Source organism: Danio aesculapii, chromosome 8 (genome assembly GCF_903798145.1).
Source record: "Danio aesculapii chromosome 8, fDanAes4.1, whole genome shotgun sequence".
NCBI classification, from domain to species: domain Eukaryota; kingdom Metazoa; phylum Chordata; class Actinopteri; order Cypriniformes; family Danionidae; genus Danio; species Danio aesculapii.
Window position 1 is genome coordinate 17,333,218 of NC_079442.1, and position 19,982 is coordinate 17,353,199.

At 38.6% G+C, this 19,982-nt stretch overlaps 1 protein-coding gene across 5 annotated transcripts in view; it reads right to left on the reverse strand.

The window, feature by feature from the left end:
- Window positions 1–5,349: 5,349 nt before the first annotated feature.
- The window catches only part of ncor2 (nuclear receptor corepressor 2), a 181,897-nt gene continuing 167,264 nt past the window's right edge, over window positions 5,350–19,982 (reverse strand). For all 5 annotated transcript variants that reach the window (XM_056463320.1, XM_056463319.1, XM_056463318.1 and 2 more), the window contains 8 exons: window positions 19,557–19,969; window positions 15,595–15,725; window positions 12,911–13,245; window positions 10,845–10,975; window positions 10,672–10,725; window positions 10,346–10,564; window positions 9,839–10,006; window positions 5,350–8,019 (listed from right to left, as the gene is read on the reverse strand). In XM_056463320.1, the coding sequence (XP_056319295.1) occupies window positions 7,823–8,019; window positions 9,839–10,006; window positions 10,346–10,564; window positions 10,672–10,725; window positions 10,845–10,975; window positions 12,911–13,245; window positions 15,595–15,725; window positions 19,557–19,969 (1,648 nt within the window). In that variant the 3' untranslated portion in view covers window positions 5,350–7,822. The remainder of the gene's footprint in view (window positions 8,020–9,838; window positions 10,007–10,345; window positions 10,565–10,671; window positions 10,726–10,844; window positions 10,976–12,910; window positions 13,246–15,594; window positions 15,726–19,556; window positions 19,970–19,982) is intronic.

Here is a 19,982-nt window from a genome sequence, read left to right on the forward strand (position 1 = left end):
GAATTTTAGAGTACATCACGCTGCATGAACATCAGAGAGGAGCATCAGAGTGGAGCTCATTAATATTCATTACCCTTTCAAATAAGGTCAAATTTGAACTTTCATCATAGGTGTTGAAAGTTGAACGGTTGAACGGCTGATGTAGATATTATAAAGCACCGATACATTGTTTGAATTGATCTTTATGGCACTTTTAAAGCAGAAAATATTAATTAGGTTTTCCATTTCCAGAAAAAATATGACATGAACTAGGTTTTTATTTGCTTAATCACAGGCTGTAATACATTTATTTGCAATGAAATTAGAGGTGGCAGCTGATACAAACAGCAATCATGATGCATACAGAGGGTATTTAAGCTAGCTTGAGCAAATATTTATTTAAATTACACAAGTAATATAAATAATTAGACAATTAAAATTATAACAGTTGAAATTATGCTACAAAAAGCACATCTGCAGAAAACGCTTGACAGTCTGAATAAAAAAATGCTAATTCATTCTCTGCCAGTAAGTGCCTTGAAGGTGTTTTTTTTTTCACTTAGATTTCTTTTGACCTAACTTGCTTTTCAGATTTTTAAATCATTTTGACCACATTGATGTATTCAAAAAATAAAGAAAATGCATTCAATTCTTTAATATCAGCGACATGAAGTGTGTTTTTCCTAAACTAGAGGTTTAATTAAATTAATTTAGTCATGATGTGTTTTTTATGAACGACGCTTTAGTTCCCATTGTGGTTGGTTGAAAGTGCTCTAGAAATAAATTGAGTTGAGTTGATCATAACTCAAAAATAAAAACAGAACAATGTCACAATTGAACACTGAAAAAGATCAAATATTTCATTTTATTTACTCAATCACCATGTGAGAATCATAAGAGAACTGTGAACATGTAAATTATTGACATATTAACTTTTTTTTCCCCCAGAAAGCACCTTTTACACATCCATTCCAAAGTGCTGGTGAATTATGTGACTATTTACCATAAATGATCTCTAAATGTCTGTCCTTGTAAAATGAAGGGAGTCGGGTTTTTTTTGTTGGTTATTTCATGTTTGTTTCAAACGTTCACATTCGTGCAGTTACTTTTTGCTGTAAAATGCTGAACTATTGGAGAAAAATGTTGTCGCAGTGGCGCTACAGCTTATTTTTACACACGTCTCCACAGAGGTGCGTGCGATTGACATAGGCAATTTTGCAGATACACAGAGAAGTGTTTAAACAGCTCTGATGAAGACATGTGGACCGAACCCTTTTGTGTGTGAAGAGATGCGTTTGAGTTTGATGCAGCTTGTGCCATCTTTCAAATGAAAGATTATGTGCTGTACCTCAATCGTGACTCCGGGTTGGCAAACTGCACTATGCATACACCCATCACACAGTTAAACTCAAATCAGTTTATCTTAAGTTATGGACTTGTATGCGCTCATATTGCCAATTCTACTTTTACATTAAGACAGCAGAGTTCATTTGTATCTTAAATGCTATTTAGTATCTTCATTTAAATGCAGAAAATGACTTTACCAGGTAACAGTTTTTTGGTTCTTGGCAGTACTTTCTCAGCCATCTTGTGTCTTCCACTATCTTTTGTTCTGGAGTAATGTGATTGGGCTTTTTTTTTATATTTATACCCAAGGACAATAAAAATGTCAACTTTAACATTACATTTTTAAAGAAAAAATAACAATAATTCTTAAAAAAGACTTCCACTTTATTCTATCTGTCGTAGTAACAAACTAAACTAACAAACCAGTTAAATTACGCTGATGCCCAGATCAATTGCACTTTATAAATTTATTTGAGAATCACTTTAACATTCTGTCCAATTGGCCTGAGAGAAATTAGGGCTGCACTAAAATGCTTTCTTCAGAGGCAGCAGGTCATGAAAGCATCAAGGAAAGCCCAAATTCTGCTTTCCTGTGTCAGGAGGTGCCTACATTCAACTAATCGAAATGTGTCCTTAGCTGCCTTCGTTTTCCCACAATCCTGTGTGTTCCATTACAGACAGTTCACTTAAAAAAAATGAAAGATGGTGAATTAAATGAAAGAAGAGGTGTCTCAAAGTGCCACTTAGGTGTTAATAAGTGTATAAATGTACAGTGTTCACCAAATGAGTGCACTATGAATATGTTATCTATTTATTAGTAAGTAACAAATATAATTTTCTTAAAGTCATTAAGAGTTTGGTCACCTAACTTCTTTAGGAATAGAAAGATAATACATTTACATTCAAATGGGTTATTGCAAAAAAATGAATTATATATATATATAAATATATAAATATATATATATATATATATATATATATATATATATATATATATATATATATATATATATAAATATATAAATATATATATATATATAAATATATAAATATATATATATATATAAATATATATATATATATATATATATATATATATATATATATATAAATATATATATATATATATATATATATATATATATATATATATATATATAAATATATATGTATATATATATATATATATATATACACACACACACACACACACACACACACACACACACACTAAATTTGATATTTTATCTTTCTCATGATTTTACCTGTTTATTAATTTTATCTAACATTTTTTCCCAATAAATTAATTTGGGTGTACTAGTTTTTGTCTACTTTTTTTGGTTAGATTAGTTCCAGTTTTGGCTTCGGTAGTGACTAATTGAATGTATATGCACAAATATGTTATTGTGATTATTCTATAGGATGCTGAAAAATATACATTTAAAAGAGAGATGTGCGAGGGGTGTACACATTATGTGGAGCACTCTGTTATTGACTGTTTTCCACTTTTGATGGCATTTATAGCTAGATGTTATTATTGTAGTGAGCTCTTTGAAATTATGGACAAACACTGCCCCCAGACTGCCTGAAAGGGCAGCAAGGCAACCTGTCAGCTGCCTACATTTTCTGACGCAGCCTATTTCAGTCAATGAGGGGCAGAAAATGAAGAATGTGATTCAGCTGGAAACGCAGTCCAAAATCAGCCACAGGATCATGAGCACCCATGGCCGCACCTTAGCGATTTTCTAAGGTATTAGTAAGGACTCATACAAGATGAAATGTAGACTTTGTTTCCCACTCAATAAGGAAGCATCAGCTTTTCAGTCCCAAAAGAGCTAGTTTTGACTCACAATGCTGTTTAAACATCATACAGATATTTGATTTGTTCAAATTCAAGGTAAATCAGAGGTTTTACTTTGAGTTGCATGTCGCTGTTATATGAACACCTATAGTATTAACCCATTTAAGCCCACTAGCAACTATAGCTGCTGAAGATAATAGTTGCCATTTTCCTTTTATAAGTAATTTTCTACATGTTATCCATGTCATGCCAGCAAACAACCAAATAAAAGATTTCAAGAAAGAAAAAGAGGAATTAATTTGCTTCCCATTACGTGAGGCTTCCAGCTTCCTACCCCTAATTCCATGATGCAAAATGGAGGCAAACCCTCCCAAATAAAGGCAATTTTCATGTCATTTAACTTTTTGAAACTAGTGTGTGTTTCAACACTTTAAGACAAATAGATTAGTTCTTTGTGTTTGCTGAAATTATATGATAGATACATTTTTGGAGTGGGGGGGGGGGGTCGTATCAGTGAGCAGTGCATCTGCTTAAAATGTAATAAATTGCATGCATGGATAAATAATATTAGGGCAATCTAACAGCATTCAGGCACAAGAATGAAACAATCAAATGTAAAATGTGTTCATGAACTGCAATTCATTTTTGTTAAAGCTACAATCATTATCATTTGCTGCTCTGAATGTTTTAAACAAGACTTTAAAAAAACAAAAGAAAAGTCATTCCATTTTGTTAAAATTTTGCTAGTATTCTGTAATGTTGTGTGTATTCCTGTGGTGCCTTGTCAACTATAACACCTACTTGATCCTGGGTAAATTAGGAGCAGTGTAAAACGTGAAGCAAGATAACCATGGATTATCGATGCTCAAACAATATACTGTGCAGCTCTATTGCAACATGTTTATCTGCAATAGTCACATCACATAACTAGATTATTGAAGATTAAAATATAACAATATTATTATTTTAAAAATGTATACAATAATGACCATGTTATTTTATCTTTGATCTATTTCTGTACCTAAATACTGTTAGAAAACAAAAAAAGCACTGTTTATTTCTCTTATCTTTTGCTCTGTTGTGTTTATATGCTTGTATGTTATTTTGATTTTTGCAAATGTACTGTATAGAAAAAGACTTCTTTAGAAATAGATCATCCCAATCTTTTTAAATGAATGAACTCTTTCCAAATAGAGCTGTTTAATTCATCTGGTGAGATTATAGTCATATCTCAGAAACACAAAATAACGCAATGTCAGATTTTTCCAATATCATGCAGCCCCACCATGGATTATGATGTTCACCTGGAGTGTGGAATGACCCAATGCTAAACATCTTAGGCACGAGTGCTCAAACTTGGTCCTGGAGGGCCGATGTCCTACAAAATTGAGTTACAATCGCAATCAGACACATCTGGGCAATCCAATCAAATGACACTGCACTTTTGAACACATCAACTTCCATTCATATGAATGTGGCAGATCAGAAACGCAAAATCGTGCGACAGGTTTTGCATGTCACTCCATTGAAATCACCTACTGCTCAGTAGCTGCTACATTTGAATTTATTACTTTAAAAAATTTATAACCATTAAAAAAAGTATGTTCAATATAGTATGAATATGTGTAGTATGAATGGAACTGGGCTGTACTACATCCGCCATTTGTCATCATCACGTGACCTACCCACGTCAGTTGCGTCGCTTCACTCCCGTTCGTGAATTTTCTCGCAGGGCATCATGTGATAGTGTAGTGTCTATTGGATACACACTTCAGAATCTCGCCGGAAGTAGTAAGTCATGTGGGTACTTCTCGCATACTACTTTTTGAATTCTATGAATTTGTACATACTACTAGGCTCACATACTGTTTTAACTGTATTATACAGTATGGAAGTATGCGATTTTAGACGCAGCCCAATGGAAGATCAAAACATGAGCTCTCTGTACAGAAATTTAAAATATGGAGCAACTGCTTTCTTTAATAATGTCTAATCACCTTGTTTAATCCTGGCCTTTTCTGCAGCACCGTATGACAGAATTTCACTATTGTGACCTTGACATTACTAGGCTTGATAGAAACATCCTAGCTGGTGTGTTGAGGCAAGTTGATAGAGATCGGGCACCCCTGGTCTAACTGGGGGGGAGAAAAGACAACAAGTAAAACATATTACCATCATGTAAGTCATATAGTAGCACAATAATAATAAAGCCAGCAAACAAATCAATGGCAATAAGCTTTTTATTTAAACATTAAGGCAGTGTCTTTTTTTTTTCATTTAATTTTTACACTGCTATCCACAAAGCTTGCTGGTGGCCATGTTGAAATACAACAGTGTGAATATCAATCTTGCAGCAAATCACATAAATATGTACATCCTTTTAGGTCTATTTACACTCCTTGCTATAATACAGTGGGTCTTAATACAAAACCAAAAAAAAAGTAATATGCACAAAATGGTTGTACAAAAACAGACACCACCAAAAATACCCACTTAACTTTTCCAATCTTAAGAGGGGCGACTGTTTTCTGCCTTTTTTTCTGTCTCTTAGTTAGTTTTAATCTCTCAGCTTCGCTTGTGTTTAGAAGACGCCGCCTCATCTAAGGAAAGTGCAATACTGTCCTCAGTAATAAGGTCAAACAGTTGAGATAGAGGAGAAAAGGGCTCACTATACAAGAAAACACTGAACTTTAGAGTGACTTGTCCACTAAACAATACTGTCTGGAGTGATATGTCAGAGAATGAGTCTCGAAATAAGCGCAGAGCATTCTGGGATGTTCATGACGGAAGATAAAGCCCCATTTTACTAAAAGAAAAAACACTAGGTAGTGCACTAAAACTGTCCTGGACCACCAAAACAACAAAACCCACCGCTGAGCTTTCTTTTCAATTAGGTTCCAAAAATATTCCTAAAATCCGGAGCTAACAATGAGTATTGCGGTTTGAACTGGTAGGTTGAAAGATCCGTTTTGTAGTAAAACCTTGTAACAAATAAAAGTCAACCAATACAAATTAAAACATATCCTTAAATTGAATTCGCATGCGGAAAACTCATAACGCTACGTTTGGAGAGGAGATCGAAAGAGTCTCCTTCACTGCTTTCATTTGTGCCTGTGATCAATTGTACAACCCTGGCATAACAAGGAGAAAAATCATCTTAAAAAACAAACGGTTGTGCGTAATCACTTGGTAGTTAACTTCAGAAATGTATATGTCAAATACATGGCACTTAACACTAGAATTATCTTTTAAAACTGTACAGAGTGAAGGACTACAGGTTATATGAAGTGTGGTGTCTGCTCACCTCTTCTATACGCAGGATATATCAGCATCATCTTCTCAGATGAGTCCACAGAGGGGGAGGGGGGATAACTAAAAACACCCGAAGCCTTCGTTCAAGCACAAAGCAGTAGCTCTCAATGGGTGTCATGTCAAAAGACTGGCCAAACAGCACGGCTTTAACTCTTGAACAAACAGATGACATGAATAAAAACAAGTAAAAAGCATCAGGTTTGTTTGGACATTCAGACCTGATCGAGCAGCTTTCCTCTAAAGACGTGTCCACTCGCTCAGCTCTCTGCCAGTGATTGTCACTAGGGAGTGGAACAGTTGATGAAACGATTCAACAAAATACTGTAGAAAAAAAACAAATGAATGTTGTGTAAAAGGTTGCATTCGGGTCAGCGTCCATTTGAAAGACACCAACAGGAACCGCTTGCTGACTAAGTGCTTAACTCATTACAAAAACATGCAAACAAGCTTCATGTACATACAAAAATAAAAACAAGCCAAACAGAACATCTCCCTTCAACTATCACAAAGAGATGACGGAATTAATTGGTCAGCTAGAGTATTAAAAAACAGAGAGGTTTGACGTCAACGATGAACATTATGTGTACCCTGTAAACCAATGATATGGCCACCCATGTAAACGCTCTGAAATAGTAAGGTAAGGATAGAATGTTACAGGTTCAGATGTAACCTGGCTCTCTGAATGTCTCCTATCATCACACACACACAATCAGATAGCCCAACTGCGTCAACTTGGCAACACATGAAACCAATATGAAGGGCTGCGACTGCACAACTAAGAGAATGTGCGTGCGTGTGTGTTTGTAGACGCTTGTTTCTGCAGAGGATTCAACCAGCCTTTGCATTATGCCACACACACAAAATAAAGAGTTTGCAGTGGATTTACAGTATAAGAAAGAGAGTGTGTGTCCTGAGCAGAGGAATGCTCCAAAATGTGTCAACAGACAGATGAGTCCATGAGTCAACTCTGATAAGGCCAGCAAGACGACACCAATAGAAGTATATATAGAATTGTATGTATATATGCATATATATATAAAAATTCAAAAGTGATTCTTCCTACAAGTAGTCCTGGAGTGACTGCACACACTAATGCAAGTGTGCACGTTCACAAACACATCTACACACACACACTGCAGCCATGTAATGCACTTTCACTGACAGTGTGAGTGTGCACGCTTGGAGAGCATTATGGGATGTGTGTATGAATGAATATGTGTGGAGGTATCAGAGGGCATGAGCGCGGATGGACGTATGTTCCCGTAAGAGTGAGTGCGTGTGTGTCAGTATGGATATGAGTGAGTGTGTTCACAAACACCCCTGTTTACAGTAACAAATTTCTGTTCAGAAAGCAGCAAACGTTCTCGGTGTGTGTGTGTGTGTTCACTCGCTGTCTGACAGGGTCTCGTATTGAGAGCAAAGCAGAGGTTTGGGTTCCTCCTCCCAGGTGCGGGGTTGAGTCTGGCCTTGTGGGGGTGCAGAAGCGCCTGGATGTGTTGGGGAAGGTGAGGGTCCCGGCATGATCCCGCTGGGGAGACGCATCCCCATGGTCAGGGGGTTACAGGGGAATGGAGTGGGGCCTGAGAGGAGAAACCAGAAAAACACAGCATCAAGTATTATAAATGAATCCATACAAGTTGTTATCTGTTAGTACCTGACCTGATTTACTTCTTACACCCCATGAGCAGAAATGTTTTTAAGAGAAAATCAAGACAAACTGAAAGCATTTATTGGAGCACAGCTGAGCATGAATGGAAACATCAGTGACGTGTACTGTAAGTACATCTATAAGTACATTACTATAAGTAATGCTGACTGATTTGCCCACTGCTCCATTACCTTCATTTAAAGAGCCCATATTATGGGTTTTTGAAAATGCCCTTCCATGTAGTGTGTCACACAGCTCTAAGTGAAGTGAAATATCCAGCTAAGGCTTAAATCTGTAAGTGTACAGTGTTTAAAACTATTGATTCATCTATAAAAGAGTCGACTCATAGTGCTTCAAACGAGTCGTCTTGATAACGAGTCATTAGGTGTTTCGTGATGATGCGACTACGAAACACAAGTAGTTGCACGCGCAAACCCGGGAGACCTGCGGCCCCGTCCACTAACACAGAAAAAAAGCCACACACACACCGGTGGAATAAAGTCATGCTGTGCAGATGGATATTATTGACAGTCTACCTAAAGATGAAATCTCAGCATTATCAGGGCTGGCGCGTCCATAGAGGCGACCTAGCTGGCCGCCTAGGGCGGCGTCCGTGACACCTCCCTCACCACCCGCGTCCTCAGCAGTTATATCAATGCCTAGGGTGGCAGAATAAAGAGGGCGGCGTCCGCAACACCTCCCTCCTTGATGGAAACGCAATGATGTGCATAAATTTAGAAAATGCGCATAAAAACGTATGCACATAACTGAGTAGGATAAGCTTTTTCATTGATAAGAAAAGATGCGCATAAACTACGATGGAAACACTTTTACCGCACAAATTTCAGTGTGCGCATTAAAAAAGGTAATGCGATTCTGTTATAAGAGATCATGTGATGATGAAAATGTGCGTAAATGGACAAACCAGCAGGCTGAGCACATTGTAAACCATCTGAACTGTTGTTTTGGTCATTCTAAAACACCTTCACCATTTAAGTATTAGTGTTATATTATTAATGACCTCCAGAATCAAGATCATCTGTGCTTCGCGTTTGACACCTTCAAATGCCACCCTCCGTTCACTGCATGTCAGGATTGCCTTCTGAGGCGCAAGTCATTTATTAGATGAAGAAAAGATTGACGCAGCTTCTCCTACCGCAGTAAATTCAGTTTTTACTGTTGATATTTGCCGCCAGTTAATCAGGAAGTGACGATTTTGTTCGCTTTGACTCGTTGGATGGAAACGCTGCTTTATTCGCACGTCTTTAATGCGATAATCCAGTTTTGCACATAAAGTTCATTCGCATTTTTTGGATGGAAACATAGCTACTGATCATCACTTAGTGTTCACTGTAACCACATCACATCCTAGAACTTTTCAAGTCTACTGGGGAAAAGGCCATTAATACTGAACCGTTTATTAGGATGTCTAATAAACGTGCACACATATGACTGCCAAAAGGTTGAAGTTTGATAGTGTTATAAAATGAACTTAAAAAAAAATGTTTATAGTTTTAAAATGTAAATAGTGCTTGTAAATCTGGATTTTCAGCAGCACTAGTATTCAGTATAACACGATCATTTAGACTTTGACTGATTTACTGCTCAAACATGTTAAAATAAAACTCTTTAAAACAATATTGAAGTCTTTATCGTCTCGTACTTAATTGTTGTAAAAAACTACTTTGATCAAATTTGCCATTCAACATGAAAAAAACTAAAACGATCAATTACTATTTAAGTGTGTGTACCTGTAGACGAGGGCCTGTCCTCCCACACTCTGTTGGTGAGTGGTGTGTGACGGTTACAGTCTCCCTCTGAGTGGACAGAGGACACAGATGAAGGTCTCTCGCCTCCAGACAGGCCAGGACCAGGAGACTTAGTCTTGCGACCGTTGGAGCGTCCTCCTTTGGATTTACCTGAATCCAAACAAAGGACACAAATCAGACATTTTCATACAAATGAATATTAAGCTATATGGACACAGATCCAAATCAGTCAACTAAACGAATTATAAGTCATTATAGGTGATAGAGATACTACTCTATGCAAGATTGTCAGTGTGTCCAGTGAAACAATGTGGTATATAAAAAAAAACAACAACGCCTGAATGAGATCCTATTCATCAACTAAAACTTTACAAGACAACACCTGCATTCAATATATTTTCATTCTATAAAAAAAGACTACAACATGATCCAAAAAAGATGTGGAATGCAATGAAGGTAGATGAATTGTGCAGGGATGATCTTGCACACCTGGCAGGGAGTAGGGGTCGTCTGAACGCCCATCTGCTGAAGCTGGTGGCACGACTGCAGCTGCCACTCCGACAGCCATCGAGTTGACAGAGTTGGACGGCGAGCGTTCGTCCATCTGTTCATCATACTTGCCCATGAGGGCTTTCCTGATGATGGCCTCCAGGCCGATAGTATTACCACTGGCCTCTGGTGGCGGGTGGCTGCGCACACTCACGGGTCCTGAAAGAAATGCCATAATCTTGTGTTTATGGAACAGAGACCTTTCTTGAGACACTGCTGTTGTGCAGGAAAAACAAAACACACATAGAATGACCTGAACTGCTCACCTGCATTTGTAGAGACTGGCATGTTGAAGATTTCTGTGCCAGGTTGGCCCTGGTCTAAAGAGGAGATAGAAGAGACAGGTTTAAGACCGTTTACTCCGCAAGACAATCGTGCATATCAATACCAGCCGCTTTCTCTGCAAAATAGAAATAATAAATGCAGTCCATAAACTCACTGAATTCAGCCTCTGCGCTGATCTTTTTAATCATTTCCTTCTTGCTCTTGACAATGGCGGAGTTGCTCTCAGTCAGTTTACTGAAGAAGGCTGGGGGCTGAGAGCTACTAGCCGGAGAACGAGATCCCATACTGAGAAACAGACAGAACCAGTGAGAAAAAAAATCTGGACATTGCTTCAGTATATAACTTGATGCATGAATAATTCATTCTGAGGTGGAATTTTAATAAATTGGGTGTAATCAGCGTGTAATCAGCGTGAGCCATAAAGTGTAACATACATGGTGTCATGGTGACCATTAACAGCATGAGCTGAAGACGTTACTTTAAGCTAAAGCCAGAGCCTGCAGAGAATAGATTAAGACAAAGCTGAAATATGAATGTATCATCCACACTTCTGCAAACTCTGCATAGTAACTGCTAGCAAATAATAACTTTAGGGCTAAGCACCTTAAAACAGAAAAGCTTCTCAAATTCCTGTGCCAAAATGAATACATGGAAAAACGTGTGTAACTAATACTTAAGTACATCCTTAAATGTATTATTATTATCATTATCAATGTCAATTTGAGTAAGTACCCTAACACTCCAACTTTTAGTTTATTCTACAAAGATTTGTCAAATTATGTGACATTCTGCATCATACCACCAATGCCATGTTTCAGTTTCTACAGCACTGGCAGGCATGGAATTGACATCATCTGATGTCACTGGGCAATGGCACATCCTAACCACAGCAACTTGTGCATGTCAAAGATAGCATGCATATAGCCAATGAATATAGAGTACACAAGACATGTCATTCGTATAATTTTGCATGGGGAAAAGTGTAAACCCTGCATACTATTACAGGAGCCAAACATCAAGCTATATACTGAATTCTCCAGGAGAGAAGCTTGGATCAGACGTCGGCTTTTACCACACTTTTTGTGCTCGACAAACATAGTGGAATCTCAGCAAATACTTGCTTCTCAGACATAGGAAATATATCCAAGTAAAGCGTGAAATCTGTACTTTTAAACGAAACTACACTTGAAAACAAAAGTTGGTTGGTTTTGTAATCGGTATAAAAAGAAAGCGAGTTACAGTCCGTCCTCTCGAACGCACATCACATGACCGCAATTACTCAAATGCCCCACAAACATCTAAACAAAGAGTTGCTGTCATTTCTGGAGGAGATTCACCATGACCAGCGTGATCAAACGAGACATAATCCAGATGAAGATAATGTGTAGAACAGCCATAAATGAGGTTGGTGTCGGGATCTCATTCTATTGGAGTGCGCAAGCAAATTATCTTGGGCAACTTTAAAAAAAAATTCAGATTATGTTTGATTTAAATGTTTGGAAACGAAACTTATGAGACGGTTGTTTAGTTTTATTGGTGATTCCAAATATGTAATGCAATCGTAAGCTTGGCTAACAGTTTTGAAGACTTTGATGTTTCCCCATTCAGATGCCCGAAAGGAGTTTCAAAAATGCCCGCCGAGTGAAATGACTTGCAATAAACGGACTTTGATATAGCAGGCTTTTTTTAATCCAGTGATTAAGGGTTGTACATGCAACCAAACTTCATGTCAGTTTGTTTATATTTTATTGCATTTAAGTAAAACAAAAGAGTGTTACATCTAACACTTCTATTATCGCAACTGATAAAGGATTTTCCATCATAAATACTAATCTGGTTTAATTGGCCAGCCATAAATGTACCTTATCAAACACATTCAATGATCTCTCCACTTTAGGCCAGTTGGTATGGTTTACTGCAGATCAGCTCATCTAATCTGTCAAAAGTTAAAGCCTCACTTTCGTCACTGAGCTAGCAAGCCAAACACCTGAATAAACATCAGTGTGAAAAGACGGTGATAAAGCGACTCATCAGAAGATGTTACTTCTGATCACTTCCTTTCTTTTACCTGTGGAGGGAGGGCTTACAAGTAATGCTGCCATAAGCCATGTTTTCAGCTCGCCCTGTTTAAGAGCACTATCAACCTCTGAATTGCAGTTTTCAACAGCTTATGGTTTAACTCTCCAAAACCACTGATTGCTGACAACATGTGCTACATACCCCTGCTCAGCTTGTTCATTGGGGTAGTTGGCTCCTGGCATCTCAGGCTCTGAAATGGCCCCTGGTGGTGAAACTGGTTCAATCCCATCAGCAGCCAGACTCACTGGAGAGGTTTTATTCTGAGGAGGAGACCTGTCTCTGCCCCTCTCTGCAGAAGTGCCCTCTGGGGTGTAGCGGGCATTGGGCTCTGTGGGGGTTTGGGCTTGAGGGGTGCTGGGTGGACGGGTGAGATCCAGCACAGGAGAGCTGTGATACCCATACACAGGCGGGAGAGATTGTTGACCACCTATCTGGTTTTGCTGTGACTGGCGTGTGTAATCTTTAGTGATCACCTCCTGTAAAGAGGACAGGTTGATTTGGTGATGTGCATGCAGGAGACAAGTACATGTTTACATTGAGAAATACAACACTGCAGCCTGTGCATTACTGCTTGAAGGGCTGCACAATATATAGTTTCAGCATCGATATCGCAATGTACGCATCCGCAATAGTCACGTCACAGGATCTGCAATGTCGAGCATTCAGGCACACACAATTATAACGTTTGTAACTTTAAGAAACTCTAATTGTATTTGTGTATAAATACAATGAAGACTATACTGGGTCATTTTACATTTTGCACTCTATACTTCTAGACTTCCAGAAATCCATAAAATACTGTTTATTTAGTTTGTATCTTTGCTGTAATGCATTTATCAACACAAAATCATCTCAATCAATCTAAGATGATGAATTCTTACCATACTGAGCCTTTTATTTCATCTGGTCAAGTTATACTTAATATCGCAATATGTATCGCAGAAAAATATGGCAATGTCATTTGTTTTCCAATATCGTGCAGCCCTAAAACAGATGGTTATTATCCTTCTATTGACAATTTATGACAGAAATAAAATGCTCACTTGTTTTGTTGATTTAAAATAGCTAAATGTTTTGGGGAGACCGTAACTTTTGTTATGCACTTTGGTCCTTAAATGTTTGGAGACCTTTTAGATTCACAAAGACCTACATTGCAGTAATCTTTCAAGTGTAAAAGAGCACTTTAAAATAAACCAGTTTCTTTAAACTGAACGCTTTGACTGAAGCTGTTAATATGACAAAACCGCTTTCTTAATATGTTCACTTTGCTGTTTATCAGGGGTAATTTGTGAGAATGTAGATCTCTGTTATGCCAAGTTCAGACTACACGATTTTCAATGTAGTCACAGATGTTTTCACACTGCATGACTATCTGGGTTAGCGTTCTGTCGGTGCTGTGTTTACACTGTAGCATGGATCGGTGACAGGAGGTTTCACACTGCATGACTTTATTATAGGAGAATCGCTGATAACTTTGTCACGGTCCACAAACTTAGTCTCACAACCAAACACACGAGAAGTGATATGGAAGCAATGTTAGGTCACGGAGTATGACTTTTGTTATTAACTACATAATGAGAAAGAAGCCTTTAATTGGGTAGAAAATTTACCTATTTTGCTCACCTGACTTTGAAGAGAATTAGCAATTTCTCCTCAACTTTTTGTCTTTTTGACAGAGTTGTGATATTGCTCAGATGACACCTCAAACAGACATGGCTACTCCTGCTAAATTTACACTAGTTTTCCTACATTTCTTGGGTCAAAATAGACTAAAAAGAAGCCCTTATAACTTCTCCCTCAACCTCCCAGTGGCCTGCTGATACTCATACTAGATGATGCTGCTCTCTCATTGCTATAGGTGATCGCCGGTGTTATTTTCAATCAGAACATATTTCACAAGGCATAATTTGAATTTCTGATAGCTCCAGATATTTATCATGCCAAATATCTCACGGGTGTTGGCGGTTCATCTGTGATTCTCTCAGATCGCGTCTTTGATAGTTCACACTGAGTGATCGTTACTCGCGTGAACAAGCACAGATTTGCCTGTGATTTCAGGCATAAGTCTGCGATTTCTCAAGACCTGTCGGTGAGTCAAAATCTGAGCTAAAATCTTGCAGTTTGAACTTATAAGGCATAAGTCATAAGTCATTCTGCATTTGAGTTACTTTACTAAATGCCTGAATAGCTACTAAATATAGCCCTCGGATATGCAGTTGGTTATAATATTCAATACTGTGCTGCAATAAAAGCTTGAAAACAACAACTATAATGCAATTTGCAAAAATGCAAATGTAACGGAAGGATTTTTTTTCCATGATGTATTGGACCAATGACAAGTCGGTCTTCTGGACTGTCTTCCAGCCGGTCAAAAAATCAGTACAGACAGGTCACACTTACCAAAAAAACGGAAATCAGAATCGGCTAAGAAAATTGCAATCTGAGCATCCCTCATTCTACATGCAATCTCATCTACACAGATCATCTTTGTATTTCATACCTGGGACACCCAGAAGTGTTGAAATTCATTCAAGACATGCTCTAGGGCTTCTTTTTTTTTAACCATAATACACAAACACAAATTCGGTAAAAAAAAAAAGAAATCAAGGCTTCCATCATTGTCTCTTAATTGATGAGAATGGTGGGGAAAGAGTTCATTGTGACACTTGTAAGACATTATGTTTAATTATAAAAGGCAATTGTGGCCTCCTTTAACTGAATTTGTGAGATACTTTTCCAAGCCTCAATTAATTTGTGACCCTGGTTCTGCCATTACAATTCAATGCAATAATCACCAAAATCTCAAGTCTCAATCGGACACTTACACTGATGTGCTGGGCGAGGGTCACCACTCTCTGAGAGCCTTTGACACCAGATGACGACTGCTGACCTGGAGAAAGTCTGTCTTCAGACCCGTACAGCTGTTCAAATGCCTTCTGTTGAGCTGCAGACACAGCTAGAGAAAAAAAAGACAGGAAAGTAGAGTTGAGTACAGTGTGGTAGAAGCCTCTGGGTTCCTCTGAGGGTGAGAGCAGAGACGGGTGTGTAAGCGGTGCGGTCACAAACAGGCTCTGGGTTTATATTCAATGACTTGTGTTCAGAAATCAAGGCAACATTATGAAGCATCTGACTGTAGCAGAGTGTAAGCACTGTGCCAATTCAGCAGAAACGCTTTGAACAGAAACACAACAATAAAATTGAAGCAAAATGAGTGCTTAAAATGAGCTGTGAAGGTATGAGAGGCGAATGCATTTGCTTGATTACTATGGGAAAGAGCCAAAGACATTTTTCTTTTGCAACAGCTATACTTTTAGACCTCTCCCGTTGTATACACACTATCCATAGGCTTATTTTTCCAACAAAATGAGTTAACGATCTTTAAAAGCTATTTGGCCTGACTGAAAATGAAGCAAAGGCACAGATTCTTACAGTATGGTTCTGTTCTTGATCTCCCCTTTGACGTTTTGAGAAAAATCTCAGAAAAAGCCCCTTCTTAACCTCCAAGGGCCTGAGTGGCCACATGGACAGCACGTTTTAGCTCTTAAGTGGCTATTTAAAATACTTTGAATGTTTGATATTTTGTTACAGACATACAGTGTCATCCTGCAATCGTTTTGCAGCATATGAAATGTCCCAAACTCTATTTTTAACTGTCCAAAATGGGGGGAAAAAGTTTTTACTCTCTGATAGTCAAAGCAAGTTAAAAAAAATCTATGTTAAATATGCATAAAAAAATAGTAATAAAAATCAGGAAAAAGTGTTATGTAAATTCAGACCACGAGTCCACATTTATGGACATAATTTTTCTCTAAAAGTACATCAATTCAAAAAATGATACTTAGATTTTTATTCTAATTAGGTTCCAATAAGCCCAAATAGCAAAGAGAAATAAAAAATTTATGTAAAAAAACACCTTGGGCTTTAAGAGGTTACTGCTAAACAAAAATTATTTAACTTGAGAAACCTTGAAATTAATATTGCTCTGGAAAAAGCTTAATGGTTTAAGAACACCCAAGAACAACATTGGATAAACGCAAGGATGTGAATGCTCAGGAATGAATGATTCAGGTTCCATGTAAATATTCCAGACACACTGTAATTCTTTTAGTATTTTTTGGAAGCTGTGGAGAATGTGACAAATTTGTTTAGAACTCTTTGATGAGTAGAATGTTTAATAGAACATATATTTGAAATATGTAAATATTTTGTAACATAAATGTCTTAACTGTCACATTTGAAACATTTAATGCATCACAGCGAAATACAAATATTTAAAAAAATTCTTATTACATATCACTGAGCCAAAACTTTTGAACACCAATTACATTTAACAGACTATTTGACATCTTGTGGGATTTGAGTCTTTTGAACGATTTAAATTCTAAGTTAACAACTTGCAAGAGCTTGAAAATCTTAGTATAGCTCTAATCACATGTCCTTATGACAACAACTTCTGCTGAAGATTCAGTAATGCCTAGTTCACAGTACATGACTAGATCACTGTGCTGTTCAAACTACATAACTTCATTTTAGCCAGTCTACTCTGACCAGTCAGACAAATTCACATCTGCGCTGTTTATGAAAATAAACATCTTTAAATCCTTCTCCAGACACATTTAGCTGCTGCTTGATAATCAGTTAATGTTTCTAGGATCATGCAAACTGTGGAAAAAAAAAATATCGATAAAATGCGTATGATGCATGTGCGTGTGAAGGAGCGCTTCTGTGAGTCAGATTTTTGTGGCCAAGAAGTAGTTTAGTAGACTTTCGTTTTAAAAAGTATCCCTGCAGCACAAACTCAAATGTACATCTCCGTATGCGAAAGTGTTCCTTCATCATCATCATCTTTTCATCAAAGCTGTTCACAATATCCATCAGAATTGATAATGTGGCCAAATGTGCAAACAAAGCTGTTTTTAGCTGCGATTAGCGGTTCTGCCGGATGGTAAATTTAGAGGATTTATTTCTAGTTATTGGTTCTGTCTCTGGGACTCAATCAGCCACAAGAATGCTACAGTCTGATAAGACTGATTCATATTTAATACAAGTGCGGATGTTTAGTTCATTTTTGATTAATGATGTCATGTGTGAATGGTCCTTTCAGGAAAAATTTTGGAACGTCCTTGCCTGTGTGAACAGCACATATTTGAATTCACCAGTAAAGTTGTTCTGGGAATTTTCCAGATATATACTGGTATTACTGTGTGAAAGGGGCTTTTGTGTCTGTAAATGAGAGGGTGCTCGCTGCACAGACAGCTCACCTCCAATGAGGGGGAGCTTGAGCTCCAGCTCTTCCCCTATTAGCCGTTTTAATGCGTACACCCACCCTGCCCCTAACTCCAACCCCCAGTGGCATCACCTGTAGAAGTGCAGCAAGGGGGAGCTGGAGCTCTGCTCTGCCCATGTGGCTCTGCAGTGAGTACCACTTGCTTTAAATTGCTGTGGTATTCACACTGCGTAAATTATCCACAAGAGGGAGGTCACACACTACATGATATGACAACTCTGTCACACAATAACTCTGTCCGGCCCACAAACCACAGCTAATAAAATGTTGTTGGTGGAGCTGTCAGAAAAAGCTGAACATTATTGGCTGCTTGTTTGATGATATGACTGAAGCAGCATTTGAAATCTCTGAAAGAATTCAAGAGAGCATTTGAAAGCATCGTCAATTCGCTGGTCTGCCACATGAGGTGAGTCGGCCAACTGCTCTGGAATATTTAGCATACTATATATTGGATTTTCGACTGCGAGGTGCATCCATTATTCAGTAGTTCACAAATCAGGCCTAAATCCTGTAGTGTGAACTAAGCATATGCTGTACAGTAGTATTATGGTCCTGCAGATGTTCAACACTCATTGGGAACAAACAGTTTGAAAATAATTCAGCTCCAGCTCTTTCCCTAGATCTAGAATAATGGTCTGATTTATGCAGCTATCAAACTGTCAAAGCGCCAGTATGCCCCGTCTCTGAAAAAGGAAATGAAACAGGAAGCAAACATGTAGAACTATGAAACGTTCCCCAAAAGGAGGAACACAAGAGGCAAGCCGATAAGGATGTTATAAAACAATGAGCAACCACATCACTGTTGAATGAATGAGCTCTTAAAGTTCACCTCAGGATCTCTCTGTGGTCTAGATAAAGCTGGACTCCAGACGAATCTTTCTGGACCGTTAGGGCGTGATTTATCAGTCGACTACGATATACGCCTGTGGCCATTACAAAGCAAAAGCTCAAAATGTTTCGTGAGCTTCACTATTTTAAATTGTGGAAGTTTGGACTGAAACATGCAGAATCTCCCCTCAAAATTCAGATTTGGCAAAGGGTTTAATGAGATGACGCAAAAAGGGGAGAAAAACCTTTGGTGGTCTTTAAGCAATGCTTCAGATGCCAAAAAATAAACAAAAAGCAAAGTGTAAAAAGCGTTTTCAAATGAAAAAAAATGAACCAAACTGAACGAATAATGGAAACTGGGTTGATTCTCATCAATGCCAACCACCACAAGCGTGCACTAGGCCACAGACGTAAGGGGCAGGGGTGCAGGATGGGCAGAGGAATGATGAGGGAGGGAGGGAGGGAGAGGGTTTTGGTGGACTGGTTGAGAAAAGGAAGAATGGGCAGGGGAGGGCGTGGATGTGGCATTAACGGCCCAAAGGTCCCAGAGCATCTTACCATCACAGGTGCCGTTGGTCGCGAGCGCACCAGTCTCTGGCATCGCCGCATCACAAGAAATTTGATGCATGATTATCGCGTTTATGAAGTTGGCCGCTGTCATGGTGGTCTTACCGAGTGCTCGAAGTTCGTGTTCCTGTATGGACATCACTTTGTTTTGAGTCTTTTCCCTACTTGACGCGCTGCTGCCGCTGTCCCCGCCACGGGATGGGATGGAACTGCCGCCGCCGCCGCTTTCGGGGGCCAACAAGGAGTGCCCTCGACTCGTGGGCAAGTGGGCAACAGGGGCCTGGTTGTATGGAGAGGGATATGTCCCACCGGCACCAGGGCTGGCAAGCTTGGGGTCAGATTTAGAAGAGGATGAAAGGTCTTGGTGTTTGGGCAGACCTCCTCGCCCATGGCTTTTGCCCCCATCTCTGCTCAAGTCTTTAGCACTTGGATCCGTTCCAGACGGGTAACCCTCACCGGGTAAACCAGGCCTCTGGAGGTGCCCACTGAAGCCCTGGTAACGAGCAGAGCCTGGTGGTCTGAAGAAAGAAA